The 12,275-nt window shown below is 36.2% G+C and overlaps 1 protein-coding gene across 7 annotated transcripts in view; it reads right to left on the bottom strand.

The window, feature by feature from the left end:
• PPP3CC (protein phosphatase 3 catalytic subunit gamma) overlaps nt 1–12,275 on the bottom strand; it is a 91,463-nt gene that overhangs the window by 41,729 nt on the left and 37,459 nt on the right. For 5 of the 7 annotated variants that reach the window (XM_060155651.1, XM_060155644.1, XM_060155646.1 and 2 more), the window contains exons 2-3: nt 7,116–7,313; nt 6,656–6,798 (exon numbers count right to left, since the gene is read on the bottom strand). In XM_060155651.1, coding sequence (XP_060011634.1) covers nt 6,656–6,798; nt 7,116–7,143 — 171 coding nt within the window. In that variant the 5' untranslated portion in view covers nt 7,144–7,313. The remainder of the gene's footprint in view (nt 1–6,655; nt 6,799–7,115; nt 7,314–12,275) is intronic. The other 2 variants (XM_060155648.1, XM_060155650.1) reach the window with 1 other exon arrangement.

Genomic DNA, 12,275 nt, shown 5'->3' with positions numbered 1-12,275 from the left:
TACCCTTTTCCCTAGCAATCCCACTCTTGTTCATAAACCATAGAGAAACTAAAACATGGGACCATAAGTGGATTTATATAAGGGTGTGCTTCACAGCAGTGTTCATGATAGAAAGAAACTGGAGGCAACCTAGTGTCCACCACTGAGAACAGAGAACTAAAATGTCATAGATGTATACTATGGGATACTATGGAGCAGACAGAAACCCAGATAGATCTTAAAAACATACTGACATGTAAAAACAAAAATCAACAGAAAGACAGCTACAGCAGTGATTCTCAGGGTGGTCACATTCATATCAAAGTGTGGTACATCAGCATCACACAGGAACTTGTTAGAATATACATTCTCAGGGTCTATTCCAGACCTAAAGAATCAGAAATTCTGGGTGGGCTCCAGCAATCTGTTTTTGAACAAGCCCTCCAGGTAATTATGATGTATGCTAAAGTTTGAGAACGACTGAATAGCACCATAACATTTATGTAAAATTAAAATATTTTTCCCACCAAAACGTTATATATTAAAAAATTAATAATATATGTATTCTGAGGCATATACTAAATACAATAGCAACATGTATAGTTGGGAAAGGGAGTAAGGAAAATAGAGGTCACAGATAAGAAAAACAAAACAAAACAATAGAGGGACTTAGAAAAGACTAGTAATAAATGTGCCATGACCTTAAGAGCTTAATTCAACCAAGATTTCCCTCCTTTTTGAAAGGAAAGACTTCAAAATCCTGAATCCAAATGCTTCTCAAAATGCCTACTCTAAGTCACCAACATCTCCTGCCTATGCTTACTGGATAAGATTACTAACTAGTCTTTCTGGGCTCCCATAGTCAGTCCACCACGTAACAGCCAGAGTAATTGTTTTAAAACATAAATAAATGTGAATATGTCACTTCCATGCTTAACAAACAAATAAACAAACAAAAAAGCTCTAATGGCTTCCCACTGCATTCAGAATAAAACCCAAACTCTACCATGGTTTGCAAGGCCTGACATCATGTAAACCCTGCCTATGTCTCTGATACACTGTCTACATTGTCCCCTTACTCATTCTGTCTAGCCACACTGACCTTGTTTCTATTCCTGGGCTGCCTTAGGCTTGCTCCTTCCTCAGAGCTTTTACACTTGATATGCCCTTTGCCTGAGATGTACTCACCCCACCCCTCCATCTACACATGGCTCATTCCCTCAGGTCATTCAAGTTTTTGTTCAAATATTACCTCTTCAGATAGGACTTCCCTGATCTCCAACTAAATTAGCTACTCCTGTCCCCCTTTTGTCCCTTACTCTGATTTGATTTTCATAGACACTAAGCAAATATAAGATGCCATCTCTCTCACTAGGAAACACAGTAGGGACTTCCCTGGTGTCGCAGTGGTTAAGACTCCGCACTCCCAATGCAGGGGGCCCGAGTTCGATCTCTGGTCAGGAACTAGATCCCACATGCATGCCACAACTAAGAAGCCTGACTGCCGCAACTAAGGAGCCCACCTGACACAACTAAGACCCGGTGCAACCAAATAAATAAATAAATATTAAAAAAACAAAACAAAATAATAAAGGACTTGGCTTTGCTTGTTTATCTCCGCATCCCCAGAATTTAACAATGCCTCTCAACTTAGGTACTATTAACAAGCATAATTCTTTGTTGCAGGATGTTTTGTATTCCTGAACCCTGCTCATTAAATGCCAGTAGAACTTCTCAATTATTGTGACAAACCATTCATATGTCATTGTACATAATTATGAGTACATCTGCAGTATAGTTTCTCAAAAATGAAATTGTTGGATCAAAATAATGTACATTTTGAGACACACCTTGCAAAATAAACACTATAAAATGTAAATATATAGACACATACGAATATAATTGGATGGCTTTTTCCTTTTTTGGGTTGACTTTTGTTTTCAACATACTATTTCAAATTTCACAAAATAGTCCAAGGAAAAAGTACATTAAATTCATATATAAACATAGAAAGCACTTTCTCTCTTCCTACTTACCTTTCCCAACCAAGAACATGATATATCTTTTGAATTATTTGGTCTTTATCTCTGCCTCCTGTAATGATCAACTAAACTTTTTGAAGTAATGAGTTATAATGCCCATCCACACTACAATGTAATTTGGTTGATATACTTCTCAGCCTCTAATCTCAAGTTTTATTTCCTCGTATTATACATCAGTATGCAACTGTACAATTATCTTGTACACATCAATTAAAGGTCATGATTATCAAAAAATCTGTTCGATACTCTTTGTATTCCTATGTGAACAGAATTTTTACTCCATCTCAAGAATCATTTCTATATGTCAACAACTGTTCATTAGTTGTCCGTCTGATAACATTTACATCACCTAAACATCTGATAACATTTTCTCTTTGGTGGCTCCTGTGCATTTAGTACAAGACATCCTATGCTGAAAAGGTTCCCTTTAATCCTTTCTCTTATTATAAAATCAATGAAAGGAAACTAAAATTTAGCTTCCCCTACCACAGAGGAAGTACTTTATAATGGGTGCAAATGAAGAAGGAATATCAAAAGGCTCAGACAAAAGTGAAACTTTACTATTCTGTTTTATCAGTCACATTTGGACCAGTCCCTGGTGTACTACCAAAGCCCACGTTGCTTCAGGAAAGATCAATGCTTGCTCTGGGCATGGAAAAAAAAAAATATCATCATGCCTTGATTCTCTCATACAGGCTCAAGGAAAGAGAAATTATTAAGTATGGAAGAGAAAATAAAGTTCTGTGAAAACGATTTGGCAATACATATCAAAAGTCTTAGAAATGCTCACACTCTTAAAAATACTCATTCTATTATAAGAATCCAATCTAAGGAAATATCAGAAATGCTATTAAAGATGTATTCAAAAAGATGTTAATTGCAGCAATATGCAGAATGGAAACAACTGGAAAACAACCTTGTACCACTTACAGTACAAGTGATACAATATCCAATTAACTGCTGCTTAAGCCATAAAGACATTTCAACATCTCAGAAAACAAACAGTCTGGAGGCAAGATGTCTAGGTTTAGTGTACCAGCTCAACATCTTCACCAAGAAATCATGCCCTCTCTCCCTCTTTGATCTGCTATTCACAGCAGGTCTGCTTTTCATTCTTAGTTATAGCACCTCCTCATGGTCACAAAATGGCTGCTACAGTACACACACCCACATTTGACATGACATAGGGGAATGGGGGTCCAAAAGCTTTCACCTTGCAAGAGTCTTTTCATCTGGAAAGAAAAAATTTCAAAACAACACACACAAATAACAATGACAACACAACATGCAGAAGTCCCTTTATATATTACTGGGCAAAAGAGGATCTCATGTTTACCCTGGACTAGTCACTGGTAACAGGGAATGGATTGCCATGACTAGTTCAAACCAACCAGAATTCATTCCCTTGGGCTGGGATAAGGGCCTTCCCTCTCTGAAATTAAAAGTTCTCCCTGAGAACTTTTAAATAGGTAGAGTGTGCAATGTTACAATCTGCAAGTATGATCTCCACCCATCCCAGGTACCTATTTAGTTATCCCTGACAACCCCCAATCCTATTTATCTGAACAAAACAGGGATTTGATAGTAAGGAAGGAGGAGAGAAAAGGTAGGCAAATAAGCAGTACCTGCTACAAACCAAATTATCCAAAGAGAAATGGTGAAATAAACTACGGTATTTATACCACTAATCATACTTTTGGAGAAATTTTAACGATAAAGTGCTCTCAAGACAATGATGAGTGGGGGGGAAAGACTACAAAAGAGAATGCACACAACGATCTCAACTTTCTTTAAAAAATATACACATGTAAAAGAAGAAAAAGACTGTGAGGAAATACAACAAAATGTTAACAGTAATTTCATTATAATTCATTTATAACTTTATTTGTAAGAATTTTTTTCTTAGATTCTGCATTTCCCAATTTTTCTACAAAAAAATGACTCTTTATAACAAAAAATTATAATAGGGACACCATCACCTTATTTTCATCTGTTTGACAAAAACATAACCACTCATGCTTATCAAGCACATTGATAAAAATTTATTGTTCAAGTATATACTTGTATCATGTTAGACTAAGTTGTAGCTTACAGAAATTTATATAATCTTAGTGGTCTATAAGTGGCTTCCAACAAACATGAGATATATCCTACAGTTCAGTTTTAAAACTGGTATAATACAGCATTGTCAATTTAAAGTTTTGATTCATTTATCTCTTAAGCTGTTCCAGAAAAACGCTTTGTTAGCCAAACATCAAATAGCATGATAAAGCCAAATATAAACTATGACTTATTAACATTCATTCAGTCAACAAATATTGAGTGCCTACTATGTGTCAGGCACTGTGCTCAGTCCTAATATGAAGAATATTGCTCATAATTAAATAAGTACTTTTGGGGACTTCCCTGGTGCTTCAGTGGGTAAGACTCCATGCTCCCAAGGCAGGGGGCTGGGGTTCAACCCCTGGTCGGGGAACTAGATCCCGTATGCATGCCACAACTAAGAGTTCACACGCTACAACTGAGAACCCACATGTTGCAACTAAGAAGTCTGCATGCCACAACTAAAAGATACCGCATGCTGCAACAAAGACCCGGCACAGCCAAAATACATAAATAAATATTAAAATAAATAAATATTTTCATATCATACTGAGCGATCTATTCATAAGTAATCTTTTCTATTAGACTGTCAGCTCCCATAGAGACCATGAATCCTACTCATTATTTGATGCTCAGAGCCTGCCATAAAGTTGGCACTCAGGAAACATTTGTTGATGAGTGACAGAAAAAATATGTTAACACAAAATATTCTGAATATGGCATATGTGTACAAAACTCATCGTGGTTCTGTGTGTGTGTGTGTGTGTGTGTGTGTATTGTGAATATACTGATGCATTGAAACTATTTTTAAAGTATGTAATCAGAGGATGATTTGGCACAATATTTATCCTTTTAAAAAGTTATTTCTGGGCTTCCCTGGAGGCGCAGTAGTTGAGAATCTGCCTGCCAATGCAGGGGACACGGGTTCGAGTCCTGGTCTGGGAAGATCCCACATGCCGCGGAGCAACTGGGCCCATGAGCCACAACTACTGAGCCTGTGCGTCTGGAGCTTGTGCTCCACAAGAGACGCCGCGACAGTGAGAGGCCTGCGAACCGCGATGTAGAGTGGCCCCCGCTTGCCGCAACTAGAGGAAGCCAAAGCACAGAAACGAAGACCCAACACAGCCAAAAATAAAAATAAATAAATAAAAATTTTTTAAAAAGTTATTTCATTAAATAAAATTAATTACAAATTCAGTAAGTTCTGTATTCTTTTCTTCAGCCTCTAAAACTTCCTCATGCTACTAAACACAAAGAACTAAGCATTCAGTGAGTCTTTCAAACACCCATACTTTTGACATACTGTCTATTAAAATAGGATGTGGATAGGAATATGGGAAGCTTTTAATGTTACAGTCTGCAAGTATGATCTCCACCCATCCCAGGTACCTATTTAGAAATCTTGGGAAATTACTGAGCAGCAGGGAGAATGTGCTTATTTCCTTAGCTTCTATCATTAACTTTCGAACTCATAGATGACACTAAATGAATTTGAGACACTGGCAAGATAACACTGAACTTTTCTGATTCATGCACTTAGACTATCTATCTAACTAAAGAGTAAGATATATTTCTCTTGTTTATTTTTCTGGCAGCTTTAGTATCACAGCTGCTTTTTTGGTTGAGTACCAGGTGAGAGGGTTGACTTGTATTTAGGAGTGATGCTGCATGAACAATAAACCTTTAACCACATAGTACAGTGAGGGTCCCACACTACGAGGGAGAGGCAGAACTAAAGATTGCAAGAACAGCAAGCAGACTCAATTTCTCATCTCATGCTTATTCTGGGGATATTATAAATTCGATTACCTGCACTATTTCAAAAGTTACTTCTCTTTTATTTGCCAAGCATGTACAGCTGAATCAACGGACATTAAATATGAATGTACTGTGGTTCCACTGTACTCAAGTCATTCCGTTAGGTTTTGAAATAGTTTTATCTTTTGTACATAAAAACTTATACTTTGTTTTAAATCTAACCATTTTCCTGTCATCATACAATTTTCAAAATATATAAATTGTGAGTTTTCATTAACTTCATTAACTGTAATCATTTTTTCCTTCAATGAACATGTACTTCCTATGTGTAACAGTATCATAAATTATTCCTACAAGAGGCTAAGTGCCTGATTATTCAGCATTGGCAGTTAATCTAAGCATTCAATGTAGCTCAGCAGCTTATAGTTTTATAATTAAGGTGAGCTAATCCAAACCCCACTTAGGGTGAACAGCAATTTATATCATTTATATACAGCCTGTACACTACAAAGAGGAAAGGCTGGTAAACACTTAAGTTATTTGCAAAGCAGGGTTAACATAGCCTTCTATATGTCAGATTTTTACTGGCTAATAAAAGGAATAGTTCTTTTTATATCAATTAAAACGTATCTCTATCACTTTAATTATTGAAAGTAACAAAGTTTATAAATTCTGCCAGTATGTTCTCATTTTAATTTCTTCTACTGAAGAATGGAAAGAAATTTTTTTAAAAAGATAATATGATTGTTCCAACACACCACTTTAATATTTACCTCTATACTGAAATAGCCTCTGTCCACATAGTCACCCAGAAAGAGGTAGCGTGTATTACTAGGTGATCCTCCAACTTCAAACAACTTCATCAGGTCAAAAAACTGTCCATGAATGTCACCACATACTACGAAAAAAAACAGACCTAGGGTGAGGTGAAAAATCATGTCTTAGAAGAGAAAGGGCATTACACCAATAGGACCACAGTTTAACTTTTAACTTAAATCAGTCTAGCTTTTGACTGGACTGCTCGATAATTGCAGGCAATCTATCAATACGAAATAGTCCTACTGGAAATATTAGACATTTTAAATTGTATTTCTTCAATGAATAACACATACTAAACAACCCTAAGACTGCTCACAATTCCTAGAATAATGATCACACATTTTAGTTGGTTATTTGTAATCACTTCTCAAATTAGCTCAAATCTAAGTACCACCATGCGAATACTTCTCATACCTGTGATTGGAGCATCTACTTCTATCATAGTCTTCTCTTGTCTCAGGATGGCAGCCCCATCATTGATTATCTTTAAGGCTACTTCCTCTTCCAGTCGCCCTTCCTTCACCAAATGGTTTTTCAAAACATCAATTTTAGGTTTCCCATTCTCAAATACTTCCTTCAAAGTAAGCCGCTGTGTTGGAGGAAAAGGGACAGCTAGGAAGAGAGAAAAAAAAATTTTTTAACAGTTAAAGGTATAGAGAAAAACCATAAACACATTACTTTTATGTAACAAATTAAACCTAATGCATCACCACGATTTCACATCCACAGCACGAGAACTACATAGGAAAACAAATCGAAGATACTATATATTATAGATGATCGATTCTAATTTTTTAAAAGGCCACAGTTAAAGTCATTTAAAAGATATATGTGTGTGTGCGTGTATATATTATGTTATACATATAAAGATGAAAGACTTGAAGTTGATTCAGTAGATAAGCTAAAAGTGAGACAAGGGACTAGATGATACGAGTATCTTTTATCTATGGAAAATGTGTTAAAAATGAAACTATGGTTTAAAAAAATGAAGGAAAATAAATCACAACACTAAAAGGGTATTTATTTCTTCCAAAGAACAGACCTAATGAAACCATGTCTTGGAAGTTTGACTTCAGTTCCTGATCAGGGGAATCAGATGTTTTTTATGTACGTACGTATGTATTAATAAAAGGTAGTTGCTTAAAATATTACTAATAACAAGAACACAACTAACAGGATGGAGCTCTTTCACAGAATAACTTGCTCTAGTAACAGAGCATAAACTTGAGAAAAATAGGTATGGGAGGTCTAGCTGTGTTTTCTAATCTCGAAATGCTAACAACTAACTTCAGTGTACACTGGATATAAAGTTTATATACAACATCATGGTAAATTAGCAACTTGAACAGAAAAAATTTTTTGACATTTTAAAATTGGCTATCACCTCTTCTTTTACCTATCTTATAATGTAGTCTACTTTAGATTCCCTGTGACCTAATAGCCACAAGTCTATAAACCATAAGTTTTAAAGGAGGGATTCATTTCAATTTGTGGTTACTGTCTGATTATTCCACTTCTAGCTTTATGGAAGTATTATTAAGAACCAAGTTGAAATCTACAGGCACTTAAACAATTTTAGACTTGATCTAGCCATTCCATTTTGTATTTTTTACAAGTAAAGAAAGTCCTATGGTAAGTTTTATAATGCTCTTAGCTATAATTTGACTCATTTTGACTATTCAAAGCCCATTGAAAATATCATAGTAGCTATCCAACCAGCAAATATTATCCTGAGATGGGGACCATACACATCCCAGTTTACTCAGGACAGTCCTAGGTTTCAGCTGCTCTCCTAGTATAACTGTTAATAGCATCCCCTTTCCCTCTTAAAACTGTCTCAATTTAAAGGACAAATTAGTCTTAATTTGTGTAATTCATATGGAATATCAATATACTATTTTAGTAGGATAATCTAAATCTAAAATAAGACAAAAATAAAATATTATGATGAGTCTTTTATTCATTCATCTGGTGAGTCTATAAGACAGGGTGAAGGTTAGTCCTGAACAAGTTTACTTAAATTTTTACTAAATTGTTTTTAATTGCCCACTTTGTAAATCAAAGAAATTGGTCAAAAAACTAAAAACAGGGCTTCCCTGGTGGTGCAGTGGTTGAGAGTCCGCCTGCCGATGCAGGGGACACGGGTTTGTGCCCCGGTCCGGGAAGATCCCACATGCCACGGAGCAGCTGGGCCCATAAGCCATGGCCGCTGAGCCTGCGCGTCTGGAGCCTGTGCTCCGCAACAGGAGAGGCCACAACAGTGAGAGGGCCGCATACCGCAAAAAAAAAAAAAAAAACTAAAAACAAGATGAAATAATACAAAATCAAATATGTTGGAATTGACAAAAATGTATCATAACAGAGGTAGTATGAGAGACAAGAGATCCACAGACATTACTTGACTTCTACCAGTAGTATTATTACTTACTAATAAAAATCATTTTCCTCCAACCTCAGTTGTAATCAGAGAACAGTTTACAAAACAGGAAACCCGTTTTTCTTATATATCATAAAAGTTACGTAAGTAAAGGTGACAACAACCTAAAGAGCTCCTGAGGAGGAAATTTAGAAAGATATTTTTTCTTTCTCTCAAATTCTTCAGTTGTAATTTATTTAAAACAAGTAAGTAAGTCAGTTAAATGAAAGTAAGGATGAAATGGATCAAGGGGATTATGCCTAGCTAAGAGAAATGGGACACAGCTGAGCCAGGAACACTAAGAGGAATTAAGATTGGCTTGGGACAACATGCATAAAAGAAAGTTCCAGGAGAGTCCTAAGTTTTTAGGTAAGGGTTATTTTTTTTTTAATTTTTGAATTTTATTTTATTTTTATACAGCAAGTTATTAGTCATCAATTTTATACACATCAGTGTATATATGTCACTCCCAATCGCCCAGTTCAGCACACCACCACCCCCACCCCACTGCGGCTTTCCCCCCTTGGTGTCCATATGTTTGTTCTCTACATCTGTGTCTAAACTTCTGCCCTGCAAACTGGTTCATCTGTCCCATTTTTCCAGGTTCCACATACATGCGTTAATATACGATATTTGTTTTTCTCTTTCTGACTTACTTCACTTGGTATGGCAGTCTCTAGATCCATCCGTGTCTCAACAAATGACTTAATTTCATTCCTTTTTATGGCTGAGTAATATTCCAGTGTATATATGTACCACAACTTCTTTATCCATTCGTATGTCGATGGGCATTTAGGTTGCTTCCATGACCTGGCTATTGTAAACAGTGCTGCAATGAACATTGGGGTGCATGTGTCTTTTTGAATTATGGTTTTCTCTGGGTATATGCCCAGTAGTGGGATTGCTGGATCATATGGTAATTCTATTTTTAGTTTTTTAAGGAACCTCCATACTATTCTCCATAGTGGCTGTATCAATTTACATTCCCACCAACAATGCAAAAGGGTTCCCTTTTCTCCACACCCCCTCCAGCATTTGTTGTTTGTAGATTTTCTGATCATGCCCTTTCTAACTGGTGTGAGGGGATACCTCATTGTAGTTTTGATTTGCATTTCTCTAATAATTAGTGATGTTGAGAAGCTTTTCATGTGCTTCTTGGCCATCTGTACGTCTTCTTTGGAGAAATGTCTATTTAGGTCTTCTGCCCATTTTTGGATTAGCTTGTTTATTTGTTTAATATTGAGCTGCATGAGCTGTTTATATACTTTGGAGATTAATCCTTTGTCCGTTGATTTGTTTGCAAATATTTTCTCCCATTCTGAGGGTTGTCTTTTCGTCTTGTTTATGGTTTCCTTTGCTGTGCAAAAGCTTTGGAGTTTCATTAGGTCCCATTTGCTTATTTTTGTTTTTATTTCCATTACTCTAGGAGGTGGATCAAAAAAGATCTTGCTGTGATTTATGTCAAAGAGTGTTCTTCCTATGTTTTCCTCTAAGAGTTTTATAGTGTCTGGTCTTACAGTTAGGTCTCTAATCCATTTTGAGTTTATTTTTGTGTACGGTGTTAGGGAGTGTTCTAATTTCATCCTTTTACATGCAGCTGTCCAGTTTTCCCAGCACCACTTATTGAAGAGACTGTCTTTTCTCCATTGTATATCCGTGCCTCCTTTGTCATAGATTAGTTGACCATAGGTGCGTGGGTTTATCTCTGGGCTTTCTATCTTGTTCCATTGATCTATGTTTCTGTTTTTGTGCCAGTACCATATTGTCTTGATTACTGTAGCTTTGTAGTACAGTCTGAATTCAGGGAGTCTGATCCTCCAGCTCTGTTTTTCTCCCTCAGGACTGCTTTGGCTATTCAGGGTCTTTTTTGCCTCCATACAAATTGTAAGATTTTTTGTTCTAGTTCCGTAAAAAATGCCATTGGTAATTTGATAAGAATTGCATTGAATCTGTAGATTGCTTTGGGTAGTGTAGTCATTTTCACAATATTGTTTCTTCCAATCCAAGAACATGGTATATCTCTCCATCTATTGGTATCATCTTTAATTTCTTTCATCAGTGTCGCATAGTTTTCTGCATACAGGTCTTTTGTCTCCCTAGGTAGGTTTATTCCTAGGTATTTTATTCTTTTTGTTGCAGTGGTAAATGGGAGTGTTTCCTTAATTTCTCTTTCAGATTTTTCATCGTTAGTGTACAGGAATGCAAGAGATTTCTGTGCATTAATTTTGTATCCTGCAACTTTACCAAATTCATTGATTAGCTCTAGTAGTTTTCTGGTGGCATTTTTAGGATTCTCTATGTATAGTATCATGTCATCTGTAAACAGTTACAGTTCTTCTTTTCCAAATTGTATTCCTTTTATTTCTTTTTCTTCTCTGATTGCTGTGGCTAGGACTTCCAAAACTCTGTTGAATAATAGTGGTGAGAGTGGACATCCTTGTCTTGTTCCTGATCTTAGAGGAAATGCTTTCAGTTTTTCACCATTGAGAATGATGTTTGCTGTGGGTCTGTCGTATATGGCCTTTATTATGTTGAGGTAGGTTCCCTCTATGCCCACTTTCTGGAGAGTTTTATCATAAATGGTAAGGGTTATTTAAAAAATCAATACCCTTCAAATCAGAATAAAAGAATCTTCAACTTTAAAGGAGTGGGTCTTACCACCCTCTAAGTTACCCCTAGCTATGTTTAGAGTCCTGAATTCCATTTCCCTTCTTGTACTGGATAGTTCTATACATACGTTAGCTGAGATTGATTCACAAAGACTGGGAAGAGCCACAATCCAGAGAAGACTAAAGGAAATCGAGCTAAGTTTGCTAATGAAAGGAAACAGTAGAAACTTTCCAAGTAAACTTTAAACGTCTGTGTAAAAAAATATGCCCCAGACAAGAGTGACCATTATGTCTGAGTATCCTGGTTTATTTATTTTGTCCTGATGTAATTATTAATAATGCTTCCTTTTACTCTCAAGTATCCTGATTTAAACAACCTATCCAGAAACAAAATTAATCAGCATCAACTGATCAGAGGCATTTGTTTAGAGCATAGATTCTTAGGTCTCATACGTGTGGAATCAGGATCTTTGGAGATCTACACAGACCTCCGCATGGTTAACAAGTACCCCAGGCAAATCTCATGCTCACTAATCTCAGATAATCAGC

The sequence above is a fragment of the Lagenorhynchus albirostris genome, chromosome 7 (genome assembly GCF_949774975.1).
Source record: "Lagenorhynchus albirostris chromosome 7, mLagAlb1.1, whole genome shotgun sequence".
NCBI lineage: Eukaryota > Metazoa > Chordata > Mammalia > Artiodactyla > Delphinidae > Lagenorhynchus > Lagenorhynchus albirostris.
This window is presented reverse-complemented; position numbering and strand designations above follow the sequence as displayed.